The sequence below is a fragment of the Lissotriton helveticus genome, chromosome 11, assembly GCF_964261635.1.
Source record: "Lissotriton helveticus chromosome 11, aLisHel1.1, whole genome shotgun sequence".
Classification (NCBI taxonomy): Eukaryota; Metazoa; Chordata; class Amphibia; order Caudata; family Salamandridae; genus Lissotriton; species Lissotriton helveticus.
In genome coordinates, this window is record NC_136072.1 from 353268418 (window position 1) to 353293456 (window position 25039).

The 25039-nt window shown below is 44.3% G+C and overlaps 1 protein-coding gene across 5 annotated transcripts in view; it reads left to right on the plus strand.

The window, feature by feature from the left end:
• The window catches only part of PIGX (phosphatidylinositol glycan anchor biosynthesis class X), a 349902-nt gene that overhangs the window by 49502 nt on the left and 275361 nt on the right, over positions 1-25039 (plus strand). For 2 of the 5 annotated variants that reach the window (XM_078665765.1, XM_078665766.1), the window contains exons 2-3: positions 2404-2500; positions 3259-3328. In XM_078665765.1, the coding sequence (XP_078521891.1) occupies positions 2434-2500; positions 3259-3328 (137 nt within the window). In that variant the 5' untranslated portion in view covers positions 2404-2433. Of the gene's footprint in view, positions 1-2403; positions 2501-3258; positions 3366-25039 lie in introns of those variants that run through there. The other 3 variants (XM_078665768.1, XM_078665767.1, XM_078665769.1) reach the window with 2 other exon arrangements.

Genomic DNA, 25039 nt, shown 5'->3' on the forward strand with positions numbered 1-25039 from the left:
TCCAAGTCTTCTTTATTGGTTCCATGTCCAGTTAACATATTTATTAGTCCTGTCCGCTCTGGTCAAGTACCAGCCATGTACCAGCCCCACCAGGAGCAGCCTGCCTAGCTGCTCAGCCCATCTCTAACTGTCACCACACATCCACTCAGGCACCCAGGCATTCCAAGCATCACAGACACACCAACATTCTGTAACCAACTCACACTCTGGCTGAGCAGCTAGGAGGACCTAGACTGGTTTACATGTAAATGCAATAGAGAGGATATAATAGAGTTTTTCTCAGTTTATGTTTAAACATCAACTTTTAATAATTATGGGGCACATGCATCAAGCATTTTTTTGGCTTAGCAAGCGGGCCGATTCGCAGAATCGGCTTGTTTGTGAACGCAAAAAATGCTTTTCAAATGCCACAAACCCTATTTTGCGATTCGGTAGCCTGTTACCGAATCGCAAAATGGGTTTGCGATTCGCAATTAGGAAGGGGTGTGTTTAGGGCTTTCCTTCCTAATACCGAATCGCATCGGTACGTAGGAAAGTTTTGTGACTGAAATGCGGTCGCTAAATATTCATATTTTACCACCTACTTTAAGTACTTTAAGAAGGGGTCTTCACAAGTACTCACATATTACATTTAAGTCTGATTTCAAATTGCTTCTCTTTGAAAGTCTCTTCCTACATAGAACCCTCTAATTCACTTCTGGTGTTCTGACTGATCTTTAGCCACGTACCCCATGACTATCTTTTGCTCCGCTCCTTTCTCTTATCTAGCACACAACAAATGCTGCCTCCTTGTCTACCTTTGCACTGATCAAGGGCATTCCCACAGTGTTTAATGGTGTATTTCATCTTGAGCTTTTTACTGTGTCGCGCCGGGATGCCCCCGGGTAAGCTGAGCGCGTTATAAGTTTCATATAATAATAATAATAATTAATTCTTATGCACATTTAAAGTTCTTCACCTCGAAACCACGGTTTTTATTTTCAGTACACAATAAGATTATCACTGCAGTCTGTGTATATTTGTGGTCCTTGCTTGTTCCTTTATGTCTAAAGTTGATCTATGCAATCTATGTATACTTGGTATTCTCTATATCTATTTTTCTCTAATTCAAACGATTACATGTCAATAATGTAAATATATTATTTATTCATATACTTATATTGCACAATTCTAAAGTGCTCCAATTCCCCAGAGAGATGTTCTCTCTATATAAAATTAGAAAAATTAACTAAAAGTGGGAAAGTATAAAATATAACATTAACAATATGACTGCCACTGATTTTTGTCTTTCATTAAGGTGAGTGAATACAAAAATGTAGCGACCCTGTATTCCTTGGAACCCGGGTATAACTGTGCATAAATGTTGGAATAATGTCAACATAACTTAAGCATTGTAAGCCAAAACAAGGTCTTGGCCAAGATAAGGAAGGGTGTGACAACAAATGAAATTCACCTGGTGCACTTATTCAGATAAACATATAAACTACTATGCCGTGAAATATATAAACAGATTTAATTTTCTTGATTAAGAAATATAAGTATTTGTCCTGCATCAGTGACTGTGGTCACTGTAGGTGCTTGAAGCACCAACAATAACACATTGGAAATAGTCAGTGCTTTGCATGTAAAGTTCAAAAAGGTTTTGGCTGCATAACACTAAAGAAAAAGGGAATCCAATGGAAATGATCTGGTTTTGGGACTTCAAAGTGGTCAGTGCTAGCAGTACGAAAATGTAAAACTGTTTACATTTTGACCCCTTTGAGTAATTAATTCTGGGATCTTAATCTTGTCCTCAGAGACTGAAGTGACACTTGATATATTACTCCAGGGTGATGAGAATACTGAATGTGGTGGCAATATACCCACGATTATACACAGCTCCTAGCTCTGATAAGTTAAGAGGGGGTGAGTCAAAGCATGGTTTCAGAAATTCACTGGTGGTTGAGGAATAATTATTAGAACATACCCAATCAGAATATGGCCTTCTGCTCTGAATGCTTTCTTTTTTTGTAGCTTGGAGGGTGAGTGGCAATAGTCCATATATTGGCAGCAATGAATTCAAGGTTCATGGAATTCTTATCTGATATTTTATCCTGGCATGTCTGGGGGCCTGAGTATGGTCTTGGCAGACAGGGTTACTCCGTCAAAAATGTGACGGATATCACGCCTGCTAAATTGCAATTCCATTATGTCCTGTCGAATTGTAATGTGGCACACGGGATATCCGTCACGTTTATGGTGGAGGAACCCTTTCCATCAAGATCGGATTCAGGCCCTTAGTCTTTTTGTATCTTGTTATGCTTCATAAAATTTCAATTCGCTTTTAACATTAGTCTGTCTGACTAATTCTGATAATGATTGTTTGGATACCTACACTGACCTTTTTCTTTTCTCTTTTCTTAGTTCCGCTCCGTAAGATGAAGGCGTAGAGAAATGGCACCATGGACAGAATGCCCAACCCTGGGTTCAATATTGTTCTTTTGTTTAACATCACATTCCAGTAAGCTCTAAAATTATACATTATGCTATTTTAGTGATCCACTATTACTACAGATGTAAAATCAAACTTCTAACCTACAGTACTCTGGCCCCCTCCAAGATGCCGCCTTGAGTCTGAGAGAGTATTCAGTGTTGGAATGACTGAACAAATCAACCGCAGTGTAAAACTCCTCATGGGAAGGCCTAGCATTTAGCTGAAATTTCTTGATGGCTTCTTGTTATATTTGCTTAATGGAAGGAGGACAGGCCCCCGAGTTGGGGCCCATTACAGCAAAAGATTCGATAATGTCTGAAAACCCAGAAAACCTCTACAGAATTACTTTTGGTTTTGAAGACCTAGCCCTGGTGAGAATATCTATTATTCTGTCTTTATTGTTTGTGCTTTGGTTAGGGTTTGGAAAACAAAGTACTATCTCCAAAGTACTTTTCAAAGCAGTATCATAGCCTTCACTGTAGTCCACCCACTTCTTAAAGACCTGTGAAACTGTTTTCAGGGCTGCTGATGTGTATAATAGACTTCATGCCTTATTATAGACAACCTATACTATAGAAGCCTTTAGGCTCTATTATGTGAGATGTGCTGACTGTCACATCAGATCATTCTCTCTTCCTTCACCAGTTCATCTCATGCGTCAATGTGCCATTTATGATGTCATTACAGCTTCAGTGGATTTGCTAAACCCTTCTCTTACATGTGAGATTAGAATAGTTTACTGCAATACAGGAAGTTTGCTTAATGTTGATTATTCTTTATTTTAGTTTCATACATTTGGGCGACCTGTCCTGAGGTCACTGTGACTCGCGAGATTCTCAATGAAGGATTTCACAGGTATGGCCTACATTCATCAGCTTCCTGCCACTTTAAGGTATCCCTTGCATGTTTCTCACCTTTCCCCTTCCACGTTTCTTAATCACCACCTTCCAGTTTTATATCCTATCTCTTGCCGCCTCCTGCATTTCCAGGATATAGTATCTCTGCCCACCATCTTCTACTTGGGTTTCAGGTTCCCATACAAACCAATACCAGAGGCCACCACTGACAACCCTGCTACACTTTGGACTATAGAAACCACAAACATGTCATGCAAAATGTCTAAGCTGTCTTAAACCATCCACTACAACTAGGCCAGGCTCGCCTTTTGCACTGAATTTCTGCCAGCTGATTTAGCAGAAGTGCATTAATTTGAACAATATCCGGGACAAACCTAGGAGACTAATAAAGTAATGTACAAGATCATTTCAAAAGCTCTAAGTGGGCTCTTGAGCTGAACTTTTATCCTAACTAATGACTTCATTGACCCAGTGTTTACTGTGCTCTATACACAGCCCTCTTGTGCGCCCATAGAGAGTATACTAATGCAAACCTGTTTCCTCAGAGGGAGATGCTGCAGGAAATCCTAATGCCTGTGTTCTCTGCTCCACAAAATATTATAATTTCTCGACATACTTTCCTGCTCTTGGCCTACAACTATATTGTCTGTGGCTTTCTTGTCTTGTTAATAAGTGTTATGTTTTTAGGTTCAGTGATTTCTGTAGTGGAAAGTCTTATTGACTAATTGACTAGGAATGCACATATTATAGTATATTCAACCAACCAATTACCCCTTTTAGGCTGTGGGCCCACACCTGGCCACAAAGGATTCCCTACCAGTCACAGACATAGTATACAGAAGGATGGTCCACAAATAGTACAGGAGCAGTTTATCCCATGCCCAGCAAGTGGTAGAAACTGTTTGGATATCTTGGGGGTCCCGAGGCAATCCCGTAGGCAGGACATTGGACAGGGGGCGTGGGAGCACCAGATCAGCTTCCGGTTTAGAGTACGAGACGCGAGCATCTGGGTGAAACCAGATGTAGGCATAACAACATTGAGCTATTAAATAATACAAACGGAGATCGGGGACTCCAAACCCCCCTCTCCCGTACAGTAATACCAAGGTCTGCCATCGGACCCGAGGTGTCTTGCCCGCCCAGACAAGGCGCAGTAGTAACGACCGCACTTGCGCGAAGAAGGTGTTAGTGAGGGGAATGGGGATGTTATTAAACAAATATAAAAAGCGAGGGAGAACAACCATTTTGATGATAGCAACTCTACCAGCCATAGATAATGGCAGGCGTAACCCTTTTGTAATCTGCAATTCCAAGTCTCCAACAGCCCTGCCATAGTTCAACCTGATCATGGCGTCCGTATCAAGATGAATATAGATCCAGAGGTATTTCACCGCGTCATTGCACCATGTTAGTGGGAATGCACAAGGCCAGGCAGTCGTGCCAGCCGTGAGAGGAAACATGACCGATTTATGCCAATTAATTCAGAGTGCGGAGAATTTGCCAAACCGCGTAAGTTCGAGGATCAGGGGCTCCAGGTTCACTTGAGGCTTTTGAACGTATAGGACAGTATCGTCCGCATAAAATGAAATCAAGAGGGGACCCGTGCGGAACTGAAGTCCACGATGCAAGTGTTTTTCTTGGAAATGACGGACTAAAGGGTCCATAGCTAATATGAATAATAGTGGGGACAACAGGCATCCCTGTCTGGTGCCGTGTGACAGTGTGAAGGGCTCGGAGAGAGTACCATTGAGGCGTAGCCTGGCAGTGGGTTTGGTGTATAACAGCGCCACTGTGGAGACGAAGCATTCTGGCATACCCATGCGTCTCATAACTGATAGAAAAAAGGGCCATTCCAGGGAGTCAAACGCTTTTTCAGCATCCAACATGACAGCGGCCGCCGGGGTATCAGGGTCCATTCTGTGCAGCACAGTGAACAAGGTACGAAGGTTGAGAGAAGTGGACAGATTGCGCCGGAGCAATGATGGATTCCATCAATAACGACATTCGTATAGCAATGACTTTAGCCAAGATTTTATAATCGGAATTTAAAAGTGATAGTGGTCTGTAGGAGCTGCATAGAACGGGGTCATTTCCGGGTTTGGGGGGGAGAATGATTACCGCTTCTCTAAACGTCGGGGGAAGTGTGCCTGTCTCAAGTGCCTCTGCATAGACCTCAATCAATCTCGGGACTAAAATGTCTTTATATTCTTTATAAAAATCGGCCGAAAAGCCGTCCAATCCAGGAGCGGAGGATCCATGAAGCGCATCTATGGCTTCGATAATGCTATCTGGCGAAATGGGGACAGCCAAAAACTCCTGCATATATTTCTCAAGGTAGACCAACGCTATCTCCGAGATAAATATTCCCCCTGTTCCCGCAGGTTCCCAGTAAGCCTAGAGGTGTATAGCGCGTTATAATAATCTAGGAAGTGGTCTCGAATATCTGTGGTGGTGTACAGCAAGGTGTCCTGCGGGCCAGTAATTGTAGTAATATATGCGTGGTCGTGTGGGGGGCTTAAGGTATGTGCCAATATCCTCCCAGGCCTCTCATCCTCTCCATAACGCCGCGCCGAGTATTGTTTATTGAGGAATAGCATCTCACGTTCCGCCGTTTCTCTAAATTCTAGCAATAATGATAGTCACTTTGCCTCCCCAGAAGCAGTGGCCAAGACAACTAAATCTCGGTCCAAGGCGGCAATATCCCTCTCCACCCGATTCAACGTTGAACGAAGATCACACAGCACCCCAGCGCGCTTGGTAATGCACACACCCCTGATATAAGCTTTATAGCCCTACCAGAGGACTGACCAATTATCAACCGTTCCAGTATTTAGTTCAAAATAGTCATCTATCTTTGTTCTCAGCTCCTCGCGAAACACTTGATCCATTAACGCGCTCCCGGGGAAGCGCCATTGACGCTCGTAGCCACCCGGTCTAGGAATGTTCAGGCGGAGTATGACAGGGGAATGATCTGATAGGGTACGGGAAAGGGTAAGCACGCCATCTAGCCAACCAGCCACCCCCGGGGAAACCAACCAATTATCAATCCTAGTCCACGTATTATGAAACCCAGAGTAGTGTGTGAAATCCGTGTGGGAGGAGTGTAATCATCGCTCGACATCAATTAAGGAAAAGTGTGTACATGTGTCTGCGAGGGCCTGTCGGGCATGGGGCTTGGCGTCTGGCGAGAGAGAGGTGCTGTCTCTGGATGGATCCAATAGCAAATTAAAATCCCTCCCTAAAATTAAAAGCCTGGGGTCGAGTGACATGAGTTTGACCTGGAGATCATGGAAGAAGGATGGGGAATCCGTGTTAGGGCCCTAGACTCCTACAAACAAAACTTTGTGCTCCATCAATGAGCCAGAAACAATTAGTGTGCGTCCCTCCGTATCAACCACGAGTTTGTGCAATGCAAATGGGATACGCTTATGTATGAAAATTGCCACCCCTCTGGCGTAACTGCTAACGTTCGAGAAATATCTATGGGATCCCCAGCTCACACCCATAGGAGTATCATTCGCCCCAGCCAAATGTGTTTCCTGAAGAAACACGATATCTACGTGGTGTCTGGTAATATAGTTCAGAACCTGTCTGCGCTTTCTGGTATTATTTAAACCCCTGACATTCCATGATAGTAAAGAAAGCCCGGAAGGACCGGGCTGCTGTCCTAGGTTAGCCATAAAACATGTAGGTCCATACTAAATACAAGATGAGTGATGGCCATACGCTGCCAACCAGCACCATGATAGATCATAACGCAAAAAATATTAGGACTGAACATACCCCCCCCAGCCTCCTAGCAACCCACCAGAGCCGATCCCTGTCTATCAATTCGAAACGCTTGTGCAATAAACCAAAGATATAGATTGAAAAAACCAAAACAGTCATGAGCTGAAAAAGCAAAACAATCAAAGGCATTTTGGTATACACCTTAGGGCGTGACAACGCCACGCCTACCGGGCTATGGAAAGGACCACAATTACATGTATAGGAGCCAATCAAGCAGAACAAACGAACATTAGACAACTGCAACATCAGGAAACAAAATGTATCTGAGTCCATCAGCCAGACCTGGATTGGGAGAAGAGTTCTACACTACCCTGCGAGCCACTCTGCGATGGAGAGGACTGGCGGGGCGCAGCTGGGGATCCAGAAGAGTTCTTCTTGTAGGTATGACAAACTTCTTGAGCCTCTGTCGGAGTGTCAAAAATGCGAGGCCTTCCATCAACGTCCACCCTCAGTCTTGCCGGATACAACATGCCATATCATAACCCCAGATTCCTCAGGGCCGCCTTGACCCCTTGGTATTTACGCCTCCCCTCCTGGACCATGATGATGAAGTCAGGGAAGAAGGCTAATTTGTTGCCCTGCCATTTGACGTTGCCCATGTCACGGGCAGATCTCAAAGTCGTATCCCTGTCTCTGAAGTTCATCAGCCATGCAATAATGGGCCGCGGGGAGGCCCGGGCGAGGACAGGGGCCCAAGGATCTGTGAGCACGCGCAACCACAAAGCTCTGTGTGAAGTTCTCTCTGCCGAATAGATCTACCAGTAGTTGTTCCACGAAGGTGTCCATCCGTCCAGTGGCCGTTGTCTCCGGAACGCCAATATTGCGGATGTTATTCCGGCGGCTCCGCGCTTCTAAATCTTCATTTTTATGGCGACGTCCTTAAGAATCTTCTCCACACGTTCCAGCCTTTTCAACGATGTTGAGGTGCCATCTTCAATGTCCGAAACCCTCGCCTCCACGACATCCAGGCGACGATCGTGTGTTTGAAGTTTAGTGCCCATGTCAGCCAGTTTCCTATCAAGATCATCAAAACGGCTCTCTAATGCTTTGAAACCGGCCCTCATCTCAGTCAACATGGATGACGCAAGGGAGGCGGTGCCCCCGGAGGCCTCAGGGCCCAAAGCTGCCCCAGGCATGGCAGGAGGGGCTTCCGAGACCGGCACAGCAGGTTTATCAAAAGGCAGTTTACTTTGTTTGGGATCCTTCTTCCCCATCATGGAAAGCGCCGCAGGAGACTTGGATAAGGGGCAACAAAAACAGGACCACGACCACAGAGGGCCAAGGGGTGGGAGATGGCCACTCAAACGTTTACATGCAGGCCACCAATTATCCAGAGCAGGGAGCGACTATTGTTCCAAAGTACAATCCAGGGGAACAGGAAAACGGAATCCAAGCACTTGCCTACACAGCCCGCAGAATGGAAGAAAAGAAAGTCAGGGGGCCGCCGGGCTCGTGTATTCAGCTTAGCAGGCCGCTCCGGGGGTCAAGGACCTAACCGGCCAGCCACTGGAGTAGGGCACAGCACAGGGGGTGCCGAGCGCACCGCGACCATGCGACTCTAGATGAATATTGTAAAATGCAAGGGCCGGGTCAGATATGCAGGAGCTCACTCACGGCTGATGTTCAAACTGGAGGCCCCCACTGGCATCAGGCACCGCTGATAGCGTATATGAGTCCGGGCCTGCGGACTGGGGGCAATAGCGGAAACGCTACAGTATGGGGCCAGCGGCACGTCCCGGTGCAGAGGTGTAAGCACTATGGCCCGGCTTCTTACACTTTCGCGCTTAAAGATGGTCAGTAGTGCATGCGGTCGACCTGCTTCTTCATTTAGGTACAGCCTCCACGGCACAGGTCAGGCAGCAGAGAGCACACAAGGGCCCAGGTTTCGCCCAGATACAAGGCCGCGTCGCCCGGAGGCGGAAAATACCAGACAGCTCGGTCTGGAAGGCGAAACAGCATCCAATGACTGCCGATAACCCCCGCAGCTGGATAGAAAGGCGTCCGGAGGGGAGGTAAGGCTCCCGACAGGAGCCAGCGCCACTGCAACTCTGTGGGGGTAAACCGGGGGCCCACCCACTAGCCCGCCACGTATCCCGCCGGCAGCCACAACTCCAAACCCCGGCGCGGACACGCCCACAAGGCCCCTTCGAGGTCTGAGAGCACCGCATCAGTCACGGGGCAGAAAGCGGGGCATGGCGGGAGGGGGGGGTAGAGCCCGTAGCGCAGGATAGAGAAGGAGTACAGCGCAGCGCCAGCCAACCGCCGGGGCCCGCACTCACCACACCGGTCTCAGCTTGCTCCTCATCCGGGGAAGGCCTCCGAGCCGCTTCGCATCCGCGCGCCGATCCGAGCGCGCCGTCAGCGGGAAGCCCCAGAACCACCGAAACTCACACAGTGGGGCAGCATGGTCTCCGGGGGCAGATGGAGTCTCTGTTCAGCTACTCTGGGGCTTCAACATGAAGGAAAAGTGAATGTTTTTCACCCGTACGGCGAAGCTTCAATCAGACGCGGCCATCTTGGTCGCGCCCGTGGCCACGCCCCCGCGATTTAAATAAACATCACCTGTTGTTGTGGTATAATAGACAGTGTAAACAAACTTCATTAATCATAGAAAACCATTACATGTTACCATATACAAACTCATTATGATCGTCATATTGATTGCAATTAATGTTATGGCGACTGCGGTAAACATTCCTTCAATATATGCGACATAAACATTTTTGACAGCAGTTGGTTCAGTTTCAATCACTTCACTTTGCGCGCGTGAATGTCTCTATTCGTCGTGAAAGTTTTTTCTTTCAACCTGAGACAACTTTATTGTTCTTGGTTGTAAACACAATCTCACCATCTTGCCATAATAGAGTATACTATTCACCAAATTCAAGGCACACACCAATGCAATCAAAACTGAAGTTTGTAATTATTTTTTAGACAGAAAATGATGCTAGTATTCTTGTTCTTCTGTATGTTCTTCCTAACGGATTGGATTGATCCCCCAGAATCATACTCGATCTGAGGAGGATTCCCTTTAAATCAACTGAAGTTTAGCAGCCCTGAGGAAGTCGTAAGGGTAATATTCCCACTGCGACGAAACACGTTGGCGTATGGCTAAAAAGAAATAAAAGAACATTCAGAAGAACAAGAATACCAGCATAATTTTGTGTTAAAAAAAATAATTACGAATTTCAGCTTTGATCGTGCAGGAACGGGGGTGGGAGCACACCGCTTCACATCCCAGCAGTTTTGATTGTAGTGGTGTGTGCCTTGAATTGTGTGAATTGTCGTTTCAATCCTTTAATTGATAATTGGAGGGAGCAGCGTGTGTCTCCCCTTCTCGAGAGCACCGCACTAATTAAGGCAATAGATACTGAGTGGTGTATTCCATGCGAGTGCCTGGGATTAACACACCCACAACAGTATAATGGAGCATACGAGCGCGCCTGGGTTTGATGCACCCTCCCGTCATCAGGTCACCCATATTTCTATTGTATCATGCCTGCAACATACGGTCGAAAAATAAATCCTAGTTTGGCCTCACTACATTTCCGAACAAATAAGCAGTGTCTCATGTCGTCAGTTAACGGGAATTACAAAACTTATATATATTATGAAGTGGATGTTACAATTCTGCCCTGGTGGGCATATTGTCATAGGCTCTACCAAGTGGCTGCCTTCCTTACAGTCATGGGTAAAAATGAATTCCTAGCGCTAGTGTGCTTATTATCATATGCGCCCACATTCTCACTGGTCCACCGCTTCATTGCTTCAACTTTCATAATGTTCACCGCACTGCAGGTGGTGTACAACTTTCAAAATTCATTGTCCAGGTAGGTATTGTCATCTACTATGGGTTTCAATTATCACTATTGGTCATAGTGAATCGTCGGCATCCATTACCAGTCGCTCAAAATGCTTCCATTCACCTCACAATATTTGTAAGGAGATCTTCAAAAGATAAACAAGAGATAACAATTAACCATCAAGTGCAAAAAAAAAGCATAATAAGTGCCACAAATTGAATACTAAAAACCAAGGTTTGTGAGAGTAAAATCATCGTAAAATATTACATGTTCCTGTTAGTTATGTGGCTTCACTAAATACTTTAAGTGGCTAGTTAGCTGTTATCCCAGATGTACTGATAATTCTTCATCATTATTGTGTCCTAATGGGTACGTTGTGCGATATTCAATTATCATCCTTGACACCAGGCGCCAGAGTTCTAGCATGCTATCACCCCCCCCCCCTCTCGCTTATTGGGATGGGGTCCAGTACACAAAATGATAACAGCTTGCTATTCTGGTTGTACTGGGGCCATGGGATACTGTTTATCGTTGTTTTTAATCGCCCTTAAATGTTCAAGGACCCTCTTCTTACCTTTATGTATTGTGCTTCCTATGTAGTATTTTTCACATGGGCATTTGGGGGCATAAACTGCATTGTCAATGTTACACGACACATGTTTGGGAATTACGAAAGGCTGACTCTCAGGGAACAGTCTGACCTTTTTGCAATTGCCGCTGTATTTGCAAGCTTTGCACTTGCCACATACAAAAAATCCTTGTATAGTACTCATTTTGGAGGCAGAGGTCACTAGAGTACGACAAATAATATCTTTGAGTGACTTTTCCTTCCTATACGTGATCTGAGGATAGTTTTCTACACAAGATGTGAGGTCTCAATTTATTTTAAGGACATTACTGAATTTATCCAAGCTTTTTCTAACTGGTTTACATTGTTTACTGTATGTCGTGATGAATCCGATTTTATTTTCTACATCATCATTGATCCTATCTTTCTGTTTAAGTAGATCATTTCTTTCTCTTTTGTCTACTTCAAACATGCTTTGTTGATCGTAGTCTGTGTGTACCCCCTCTCAGGGAATCTTTTCACCATTACTGTCTTTTCATTTTCGTATCCCTCTATGGTACTGCAATTCTTTTTGGCTCTTAGTAGTTCGCCTAAGGGGATACTGTGTATCAGACTCTCTGGATGGAACTCCTAGCATGTAACAGTCTATTCCCGGCTGTCTTTTTTCTAAACAGGTAACTGATAAACTGTTTGTCTTTAAGCTTCAGTCTCAGATCTAGGAAGTCAATGTTTTCCTTGCTCAATTGGCTGCTAAATTTTAGATTAAGGGTGTTGTCATTCAGTGTCTTTACAAAGTGATTGGCTTGTTCACTACTTCCTTTCCAAATGCAGAAGACGTTGTGAGAAATTAGCCTGGCATATGATGTCCACTAGTTCTAGTGGGCACCTTGCACCAGTCTAATCAAGCCTTATTGATGGTGGTTGTAAAGTCAACCTTATAGAAAGATATCCTAGGGGTACCAATGGCGAGCAGTCTTCAGGCTAAGACTTCAGAGAGCGAATTAAGCTAGTTGTTTTACCAATTACACAACCCCTCTGCACTCTTTATGAGGTCAGAGGTAAAAGTACAATACAAGGAACTTAATTAGCATACGATAAGTTGCTCAGGATACGTTTTGCCCTAGGGGCCTCACAAACCATATACTAAAATAGTGGTATAAGAACCACGTCTGGGATAGAAAGCAGGCCTAGGGCCTGTGGAATCGCTGGGGCTTCTAGGAACAACCAAGGGTTAGGAAGTAGGAGGCTCACGGGAGACGCGTGCAGTGTCTAAACACAGCCACGGGTTACCATTGACTTTCTATAGGAAACAAACAAGTTACAAATTTACAATTTAAGGACACTTCTAAATGAACTAGGATGGAACCCTTTTAGACTTAGACACTAGGAGGGCCAATACCTTCGAGACTACCAGAGTACTCGTGTTACCTCACCCACGGAAGCCGGTGCATAGGTGTCTTTTGGTGTCGCGTTTCGTCGTCGATTTCAATGGAGATCTGCAAAGAAGTACTGCAGGCGACCAGAGGAAAAGTGTCCGGGTGGATCCAAGGGTGGATCGAAGATCTGAAGAACCTGAAAGCAGAAGGGACAGAGTCTGGGTCACTTGCCAGTGACCAGGATGGCGATGGAAAGCTGCCAGCCAATGTCTGGTGATTTCAGGGGAAAAGGTGAAGTTTGTCTCTTCAGCCATGAGGTCCACGAGGCGTCGACGACGACCAGGAGCTGGATTCAAGCTGTCCCACGAAGGATCTAGTTGACTGTGGTGTTGGTATCCAGATTGGACCCAACAAGCCTTGGCAAACGCAACCCACCCAGGATGTCGAGATTGGCTTCGTTGCAGACCAGCAAGGTCTGTGGCGCTTCTCCTTTGCAGGGAATCTGGAGCAAGCCTGGAGCAACCAGGAAAGCAAGTTTGATTCAAGATTGGTATTCTTGGGAACTCACTAGACAATGGGATAGGAGCCGCAAAGACGCGTCGAACGGAAATGCACAAAGCGGGCCCACGGGACACTCGTGGAGGGTGGGCCTCTGAGCTTCGGTGCAAAACTTGCTCGGGCTGGGGCTTCAAGCACCCCAATGCACAACTTCAGGATACCTCGGGAAGTCGATGCAGCTTGCAAAATGCAGGATGTTCAGGAGTTCCGGTCCCACGTCTCTCGTGTCCGCCACGGGTCTCAGCTTTGCTGAAGGTCGGGTCAGAGATGTCTGGAAGTCCGTGTCCTGTGTCGCAGATTTTTCGGGAGCCTCGAAAATGCAGACCGGCAGTTGCTGTTGGTGTCTGTTTGAACAGGGTGGTTACTCCTTGACCACAAGGTAGATTTCTTCCGTCTTCCAGTCTAAATGGAATGTCGAAGGTCCAGGATATTTGTTTCAGAGTTTCGTCCAGGGTAATCTAAAGTCCTAGGGACTGGGGTTCTATACTTATAGTAAGTTTAGGGGTTGGACTAACTCTAAGGTCCCTTTTGTGGGTGGACCTGGGGAGGGGGTGGTTACACCCCTTTCCCTTTGTCCAGTTTCGTGCCAGAGCTGGGGCTGAGCGACCCAGCAACCGGTTTGAACTGGGAAATGCATGGAGCACCTTGTGTGCCCCAGGCAGTGTCCGGAAAGCATTCACTGAATGCAGCCCTCCCTGCACCAATACACTAAAGCCTGTCTGGGGAGGTGCCAGCACCTCCCTGGACAGGAAACCTATTGTCCAGGCCTCCCCTGCCAGAGTTTCGTCCAGCAGCAGGAGGGCAGACTCGTGTCTGTGGCAGCAGCATCCATTTTGTGATGCTGGGGCTCTGTTTAACTTTAACCGGGTTTACCAGTAACTACATGTCTTCTCCCTCTAAAAGGGTGAAATGCTACCCCCGCCGCCAGAACTTGGGGGGGGGGGGGGGGTAGTATTCCAAAGTATGTGACCTTACACAACATGTTTTGATAAAGCCAAACCAAAGTTAGCATTAACCGCGAGGATTATAATGCACTAAAGAGTATATGGTATGACCATATCATAGAACATCTATAAGGAGATGGTTCCGAAAGCTGCAGAGGGGCTCAGCTCATGCTAGGGCACCCTCTAACATAAAACCAAGCACTCTACCGCCAGGATTGTTGAGGTCTGCCTTAGGAGTGGCTTATGGGTGTATATGTGTCTATATATGTATAGATATAGGTATACTATATCTAAGTAAGGAGTGATCACACCACCTTACCCAGGCTGTAAGAACAGACCTCTGGTGGCAGTTTGGAAGGCAAACCAGGGGTGGCACAATACATGCTGCAGCCCCTGGTAGGCCTAGGGTGCACCTATGCCCTGGGTACCTATGGTACACTATACAGGGGCTCACAAGGGTGACCCAGTAACCAATCTGGTATGTACCTAAAGTACATGGTATCAATGTAGAGAGAGAAAAGCTAGGCTGTGGGCCTGATTAGCAGGACCACAGCCATACTAAAGTCGAAAAACCAGAGAATCACAGCAATATGTGGGGGTAATCATAGGAAGCAGACCCTACTCTCCTACAGATGTCATCAATAAATCTTATCCATACTGCCACATGTTCTTTATAGAGTTCCATTTTGCTGACAACCTGCTACTCCCACCAGCCGAGGTAAAGCCCTGCAAAGCTTGGGGCGAAGCAGGTTCCCATCACCGTACCAAGGGTTTGTCGATATATCTGCTTGTCAAAGACAAAAAAGTTCTGAGTCACACAGACATCCATCATGTCAATCAACATATCTGTATTGAACAGATAGGATAAAGATCTGTTCCTCAAAAAATGTCTGCATGCCTTTATTTCCAAATCATGTGGGATACAGGTATACAGGCTGTTAACGTCAAGGCATATTAGTATACAGTTATTGTCCCACTCAATGTTATTGATCCTTCTTAAAAAATCACTAGTGTCTTTTATGAAAGACGGTAGTTCCTGCACTAATGGCTGTAGATAGAAATCCAAGTACCTAGACATGTTATCATAATATCTCGTCCTGGATGAGACTATTGGTCTCCCTGGAGGATTCATGTTGTCTTTGTGCAGTTTTGGGAGGAGGTACAAGGCTGATAACGTGGGGAATTTGCATCTAAGAAATTCATATTTTTCCCATTCTAGTAGGCCTTGTTCCCTCCATTCTCCTAGTTGGTCCTGATAAACTTTATTAGTGGCTTCATACTTTGCCCCGGTGGTGATTTCATATTTCTCTTTGTCATCTAACTGGCCTTTACCCTCTTTTAGATACATCTCTTTGGACATCACCAACACATTGCCCCCTTTATCTGATTTTTTTTATGGCAATATTGGTATAGTTTGTAAGTGATTGTATAGCCTCCATGTGTGCATTCATGATAATGTTGCCCCCATACGATTTATGTTTTGACAATTTGTTCAATTCTTGTATGAATCCCTTTTCTAAAACATCAATTGCCTCGTTGGTACCTTTTGGGAGATAAATAGATTTAGGCTCAAAGCCACTGTTATGGCTTAGACCCAGTCTAATATCATCATTAAAGCGGTTCTGGTAGGGGTCATGAATACATTCTGAATTCCCTTCCAGTTCGTTCATGGTATGTAATAGTTCAAAGTTCCCAATCCTGATATTGCTCAGTATCTCTTTGATATTAGCACTGATATCAGGTACCTTTGTGGCAAACCATTTTTGAAACTTAATTTACGAGTGAATTGAAAAAGGGCAATTCTGCTTTGGGTATAGTTAAAATCAACAGTGGGACAAAACAATAACCCTAGGGAGAGCACTACATTTTCTGCAATATTAAGGTCCCAACCTGAAAGGTTGATTACTCTTTTTTTTTTTGTCCATCATTTTGATTTCTTTTGCCCCCTTGTTCTGCTTCCCAGTGGGCTTTCCGAATCTTCTCTTGATGTTGAGTTTGCTTTTCCATCTCCACGATCACGTTCTCTGTAGATTTTGGCACCCTGTTTGTGTTGGGCAGACATTCTATACTGTGTCATTAGTGTGAACTCATTTTAAATTTTGGTTTTTACTTCAGTCTGTTTGGAAATCAAAGACACATCGCTTTCATTGTTATCAATTTCTCCCATTTCACTTTGCTCTTCAGTGGGCTCTTGATCTTTTGAGCCTATTGTGGTTGTTTTTGCCCTGTTAGGTTGCTTTTATGTCTTATTATCCTGTTCAAAATTTGGCAGATGGTAATACCTTTTTCCAAAGGTTAATATCTGACCCATGTCATAATCCACTATATCCCAGTAGAATTTCCTTTGTTTCTTTATTTTAATGTCCGCTTCAATTTTTTCCAATCCCGTTTCCATTTTAGTCATATCAGTTTGGAATTCCTCTTGGGTGCACAAAGCTTTAAGCTTTGATGTCAGCGTTTCAATTTCAAGTGAAATTAAATGAAATACCAGTATTTGTAAAGCGCATAGCTACTTCCGGAGAGGTGTCCCGGCGCTGGGGGCCGTCGGGAAGATTAAGCAAGCTGTTGCCAAGAGTCACATGGTGCTGGGCTAACCTGCCGCTGGTGCCGTTGATCGAACCATGAACCCCGTGGTCCGTAGTCAGGCACCCTGGCTGTAGTCAGGCAACCTGGCCGCTGCGCCACATTCTTCCAAGTGCCAGTTTGCCACAGTCTTTCCTGGCATATTTGGCCAATATTCCCAGCATGATTGTAGAGCAGTTGTGACTGTTGCCTGCTCATTCATCAACTAACTTCAGGTCCGGATTATTGAATATCGGGGTGATAAAAAACCTTAGGCCTCATGGGACATCTGGGATAGTAGCTAACCAGTCACTTAATGTATTTAGTGAAGCCGCATAACGAACAGAAACGCTGATGATGTTTTTACTCTCGCAACCTTGGTTTTTTAATTTCATTTATGGCACTGATTATGCTGTTTTTTGCTCTTGATGTTTAATTGGTATCTCTTGTATATCTTTAGAAGCTCTCCTTACAAATATGGTGAGGCGAATGGAAGCAATTTGAGCGACTGGTAATTGATGCCGATGATTTACTATGACCAATGGAGATAATTGAAACCCACAGAAGACGCCAAAACATACCTGGCCAATGAATGTTGAAAGTTGTACACCAACTGCAGTACGGTGAACATTATGAAAGTTGAAGCAATGAAGCGGGTGACCGGTGAGAATGTGGCCACATATGATAATAAGCGCACTAGCGCTAGGAATTAATTTTTACCCATAACCGTAAGGAAGGCAGGCACTTGGTAGAGCCTATGACAAAATGCCCACCAGGGCAGAATTTTAAAACCCACTTCATAGTATATGTAAGTTTTGTCATTCCTGTGAACTGGTGGGATGAGACACTGCTTATTGGTTTGGAGATGTAGTAAGCAAAACCAGGATTTATTTTTCTGCCGTTTGTTGCAGGCATGATACAATAGAAATATGGGTGTCCTGATGACGGGAGGGCGCATCAAACCAAGGTGTGCTCGTATGCTCTATTATGGCAAGACGGCGAGATTGTGTTTACAACCGAGAACAATAAAGTTGTCTCAGGTTGAAAGAAAGAACTTTAGCGACGAATAGAGACATTCACGCGCGCAAAGTGAAGTGATTGAAACCTGAACCAACTGCTGTCAAAAATGTTTGTCGCATATATTAAAGGAATGTTTACCGCAGTGGCCACAACATTAATTGCAATCAATATGACAATAATATTGAGTTTGTATATGGTAACATGTAATGGTTTTCTGTGATTAATGAAGTGTGTTTACACTGTCTATAATACTACAACAACACGTGATGTTCATTTTAAATCGCATTGCGCTGCAACTATGTTACTCGTGATCAAGGAGACTTGTTCGCCGAAATGCTTAGTGTTGCATTTGGCTAAATAAACCTACTTGAAAGCATTTTGGGGCTGTAGTGTGTTGTTTTAAGAAGACAGAGGAGATGACACGGTTTCTTGTATAGATATATATGTGGGTGTTTGAATAGTACTGTATTGTCTTTGCTTATATCTTTATGCATCCTCATGTCCTGCGATGTGATATAATTGTTTTATTTTCCCTTGTATATGTAAAGCGCTCTGATACCCACGGGTCTAGCTAGCGCTATATAAAACGTTATAAATAAATAAATATATATATATGTGTGTGTGTGTGTGTGTGTGTGTATATGTATATTCATATGTGTGTGTGTATATATATATATGTGTGTGTGTGTGTGTGTATATGTATGTCCTGACGTGCACCTGCGGATTGAACTAGATTGGGAGTACCAAGCTACAGGTGCACGTCAGGATTTTGCAGCATCTTCGTGCGATTCTACATACTGACCCAGCCTACCCTGTGGCACTCCATTTCAAGAGATGTCACAATAATGATGTGGCCTGCCTAAAGTATTTTGTGGTAGGGGCTATCCCCAAACCACACAGGGGAGGTAATCGTGAGCGACAGCTGCGACAATTAGAAACTAAGATGATACTAGAGTTTGACAGCAAATGGCCTAATGGGTTAAATAATACGGAAGAATTGCACAATTTTTTGTAAATATTAAGGTTCCCTGGCATTTATCTAATAATTGAGGTTTTAATTACTGATATCTGAATTAGTAATGCAGTTTACTGAATTGCTGGCAATGGTGGACATGTTGTATTTCTCCGCATGATATATAGGTTCCCTAATATCATGACAAATGAATAGTAATGAAAATGAGAATACACATTTGAGATTAAGATGAATTATTTTTGGCAACTGTTTCTATATAGTTCTGAGAGTATAGAATATGTCAATAATCCAATCGGAGGTTTTTTTGTTATATATTTTACTTCATTTTTGCACTGATTTTACCGGAATGATAACGTTTTAAAACACTATTTATATATTTTTAACAATATTTTATCCGATACATGAGGATTCATTGTTGTTGAATATATTGATTAATAGATGGTATTTATCGTAAGGTTTGCACTTTACAATAGCTATTTGCACAGACAATTTGCACAGTTTTTTGCACAGTAACTTATTAATCTTTGCTATAATTTGCACATGGTTTAGACATATACGGAACATTTTTGATATCATTCATAATGAATAAATACGTGTTATTGGATTTTTTGTACTGATACAGGCATAGGCAGCTCATCGAACTCTGTATTTAAACAGAGTATAGTGACAATATATATGTTTGATTTACTCATTTTGTCCTGTTCTATGCCTTGTGGGTAGGACTAAAGCTATTACTTGTATTTATAGAGTGATTTTAGAGATTGTAAATATCGCTGCTATATTTATTTAAATATCTGTATTTATACAGTGATGCTAAAGATCTATAACGTGGCTGCTATATTAATTTCACATACTGATCTATTTATGCAAAAGTATATCGATAAATGACAGTATATGCCGAATGGATTGAGTATTTTCTCACTGTTGATGGTCATATGACCTAATCACATGGTGCTGGTGGGAGTGCACAAACTAGCATTTAAAAAAGAGACATGTTTGCTGTGGCCGTTATGTGATCAAGGGCTTTTCACGTCCGAAACGCGACATCTGTTAAGACTTGGCAACAAAGAAATAAAAGGAACATCTCGACGAATTTGAGTGGTCTGTTCTCCTGCTTAGCCTGCGTTTCCAGGCTGTAGGTGGTTTGGAGAGTTGCTAACTGATATATATATAAATGTATATATCCCAAACATCCATCCGGCTCCGGAGAGTAAATGGCACGTACTCATGATCGGTAGGAATAGGGTAAATTTATTGGTTCAGGTCTCCCACGACCCCGCAAAGACAGAGAGACGCGTTTCGCCTGCGCAGCAGGCTTTGTCAATCCCATTTGGCGCCTAACTTTTAACAGTATATATAGCCCTCCCCTCTCATGCAAGCACTGATAAACATAAAAAGCAGACTGCATAGGTAAATTCCTGTCTGGAAAAACATACATAGCATGTTAGATAGGTAAAGTGCATAATGCAAGTTAATAAATACAAAAGCCGCATAATGCAAAGCCATCCTATTATCTGAATTATATCCTATCATAAAAATTATGTCAGTGCATTATCAGCCTAGGAGAGTGGCATATAAAAAATAACATTCCTAAATGAATTAGTAATTAATGTAAGTACGGCACCAAAGCTCTCAAAGTATGCAGCCCATCCAGTATATCCATAAAATTAAAGCAACTTTAAAAGACGTGCTCGTTATTGCTGTCATGAAGGTCGGAAACACACATTTAGTCAACTGATCAGAAGGCACGCATTTCCCTAGATAACAGAAGCGGCGAATATGGCAGGAAACTGATATCATTTACTGTTAACATGAACCATCTGAAACACATATGGGAGATAACGGTTTAGTAATGAGTACATGGGGCTCAAATTGCACCAACTAAGTGCACTTGCGACCTGAATGCCAGCCTCCGGGCAGTCTCTACTGGCTAGTAGAACTACAAGGTCCAGAATCCCCATCAATGGAATTGTCAATCAAAATCCGTGCAAGAGTTCTTACGTCAATATACAAAGTGAATAGAATCCGGATCACTGCTCAAACCCTAAAAAAAAAAATTCCTTTTCAGGGCCGCCACCTTAATGTTTGAAAATAATGTGGAAAAAAGTTTTCCGAACCTCCTGTGCAAGAAACACGCTGCTTTGTTGAAGTCAAGGGCGCACATGAGGGGTCGGAGAGGACCGATAGGAATAAACTTCAATATGCCACACCAACCTCACCGCTTAGCTGTCAGCATCCACGGTGCCCAGTCACCAGAGAGCCACGGTATCCTGGTTAAGGCCTTTCTTGACGCAGAACACAGAAAGGCGAGCTGGCAGTTGGAAATCCGCCCCGCCTCGCCCTCTGAACCTCCACGCCAGTCATCCTGAATCCCCTTCCCGGTGCAATCCCCTCGGGGCTCTGCTGTATTAGCACTACCATGCTAATCCAACGAAGGTTGCGGTCTAGAGCAGAGCCACAAACCGACTGGTGGTACGCCAACAACGCCAACCGCCGGCGCTGCATTTAAATCCCAAACATCCATCGGGCTCCGGAGAGTAAATGGCACGTACTCATGATCGGTAGGAATAGGGCAAATTTATTGGTTCAGGTCTCCCACGACCCTGCAAAGACAGAGAGACGCGTTTCGCCTGCGCAGCAGGCTTTGTCAATCCCATTTGGCGCCTAACTTTTAACAGTATATATAGCCCTCCCCTCTCATGCAAGCACTGATAAACATAAAAAGCAGACTGCATAGGTAAATTCCTGTCTGGAAAAACATACATAGCATGTTAGATAGGTAAAGTGCATAATGCAAGTTAATAAATACAAAAGCCGCATAATGCAAAGCGTCTCCAGTTTAAAAGACACTGCCAGACGCGTTTCAGGATAAACAATCCTTTCTTCAGTGGCTGCTTTCAGGAATGAAACATCGCGCTTCACAGTTTTGATTATAAACACCTGCCCAGGTGGGCGTGGCGCTCCCACTGCCTCTTGGTGTTTGTGTTTGTAGTTTACAACCCATGTGGGTGCGCAGTTCACTCCTTATAGTTCACAAAATGAAATTAAGTCCCAAGTGGGTTAAAGGAGACAAAAAGCAGCCTTCCTGTGGTCCCGTGCCTGTTTGGTGCTACCTGTGTTGTTGGATGTTACGGCTTTGCACAGCCGAGGAGGAGACCCACCGCTGAAAGGCGGGCCCGTTCCGGCCCCTACCAGGAGTCGGAAGTATCGGGAGGAAGCGAGTGCGGGCGCAATTGCAGGGTTGGCGCTCGCATCTGTTCTTGTAAACTTCCCTAAAGCGGCGCTGGCACTGCACAGAACAAGGCAACAACCCACTGGGGTTTTATTTTGCATTTATTAAGGAGAACCAAAAAGCATCCACTCGGAAAGATCGAGCGGACTTCAACATCCAGGAGGCTGTGGGAGAGCCACGCCTTGTAGGCGGGGAGTTGGATATTTAATTAGTGCGCTCACGCTATTTGGATTCTTTCCTTGCTGCCATTGAAGAAGGGAGTCTCAACTCCCGAAACGCGTCTGGCTTGACTTTTGGTTGCTGTGGTTGGCAAAGTGCACAGCTTGCAGGCAGTTTACTATTAAAGGAGACAAAAAGCAGCCTTCCTGTGGTCCCGTGCCTGTTTGGTGCTACCTGTGTTGTTGGATATATATATATATATATATATATATATATATATATATATATATATATACACATATATGTAAAATCACTGAAAAAAACAAAGGTTACTGAGACGTAATAATTAGCAATCAGAATTTTTTTTAAACTTAGAAATTCGCTAGAAAAACAAAAGATACTGGGACATTATAGTTAGGATCAGATTTCACTCATACAAAACCAGTGAAATTCTGCAGTTATAGTTTCCTGAGCTAACTATAACTTAAGTCGCTGCAATGCACTGCTTATGACCTAACATATTACATCACTCATGACCTGGTCAGTGACATCACAGCGGACACCATCCAGTAAGTGTAAGCTTTTTGTAATAGATTATGATTGTTAAATATATGTATACTATGGTACTAGAAAAGTTAAAGTATAATACTGTGACGAAACCAAGGGAAAATAAATGCCCCAAATGTCCCTGGTTCAATACAAGTTGTCGGAAAGCCAAGCAGGATCTTCTAGATGCAGTGAAGGCAAAGGATAGGCCATTAATCAAACAGCTCTGGGCTAGGTACAAAGGGGCTATTCAAACAGAAAAGAAAAAATGGGAAGCAGACATGTGGGAAGCCCTTAGGACTGCCCTGAATGATAAAAACCTAAAATCATTCTGGGCAATTGTAAGTTCTGGTGACAGGGAGGGGAGACCTGCCGTGGAGCCCAATATAGCGCCCGAAGTTTGGGAACTACACTTCGAGGCATTGTAAGATGAGCAGAAAGCAGAGGATGGTACTGTCGATTCTCTAAAGCCTCTTCAGGAGCTCCAACTAGAGGTGCTGTAGGAAAATATTATGGTCGAAGTGGGAAATGCTATCACCAAACTGCAGTCTAATAAAGCACCAGGCCTAGATAAATTACCCGGGGATCTTTTCTGGATGGAAACTAAAATCTGGGTCCCCTACCTGTGCGCCCTATTTAATGCCATCTTGAAGGGCATGGATCCCCTGGAAACCTGGCGCGGGGCAGAGATAGTTCCCATACACAAAAAAGGTTGTCCTCTCCTACCCACAAATTATAGACCCATCAGTCTAATCGATACCACCGAAAAAATGATGGGACGGGTCCTCTTGGGTCGATTGCAAGGTTGGATAGAGGAGAAGGAGATACTGAGTCCATATCAAGCCGGCTTCAGAGTGAGTACGTCAACCGTTGACCAGATATTCAGACTACCCTTCTTTTCTGGAAAAGAGTGTAGAGGGTGGCAGCTTCTACCTCATATTCGTCAATCTGAAGTCGGCCTTTGACCTAGTCCCCAGGGAGAAACTCTGGAAAGTATTTCACGACCTTAGGATTCCACCATATCTCCTGGACGTGCTAGTGAGGCTACACACAGGGAATTATGCAAAAGTAAGAAGTGGAAAATATGGAGAACTTTCTGCACGCTTCCCGGTTAAAAAGGGGGTACGCCAGGGATGTGTGCTTGCCCCCACTCTATTTTGTCTTTACATTAATGGGCTCATCAACCATCTCAATAACATTAAAGACAACGATGCACCAAGGCTAGTCTCAGGAAAGGTACCCGTGATGATGTTTGCGGACGACATCTTGTTGTTGTAAAAAAAGTCAACAGGTATACAGCGCACCCTGGACGGCTTCGCGGAGTTCTGTAAACTGAGGGTCTTGGAGATCAATCTAACCAAGACCAAATTCATGGTCCCCTCCCAAAACCACCCGCCCAAATCCCTCCCTAGATGGTACTCTCCTGGAAAGGGTCAGGATATTGGCAACTGGCGAAGGCAAATCTTAAGTTAACACAGACGGTGGGGGGTATCATGAAGTTGCACAGAACCTCAACATTCAAGCCAGCTGCCCCTGTTGTTGAAATATACAAAGATCAAGCTGGGGGGCCACTTTATATGGGGCTGAACTGTGGGGTCACTGCTCTTCCTCTACCCTTTTGAAAACAGTGAACAACCTTATGAGGCAACTACTGGGTCTTCCTAGTAGCACCCCCTTAGTTCCCCTTCGTATGGATCTGGGCCTGCGGCCCAATGACGGAGAGATTGCCATGAGGTCCATTACATTCTGGCGCAGGATATGGGTGACTCCGGAGTTATCATACTACAGAGCCAAGCTTAGGGAGATCCTTTCTATTTTAACTAATAAGAAAATACCGTGGCTTTCCCACATACGGGACCTCTGTGCTAGGCTTGGTAGGCAGGACCACTGGAAAACGCCGGAGTCAGCGTGCCCATTAATGTCTAGGCTAGATCTTGTGCTGCATTATAGGCAGCATAACTTACAAACCCTTCAGGAAAGGACCATTGGTAGACGGCTGACTGCAGAGTTCCTCCAAGTAAAGGCAGAATATAAAAAAGAATCATTTTTGGATGTGATCCATCCCTCCTGGCCAGGAAATTGTATATACAATTTAGAATGGGGACCCTCCCACTATTGAGCCTCACTAGTAAATGGGCCACAGAGACCAAGGAAGACTGCCCGGCGTGTAACTAGAGGG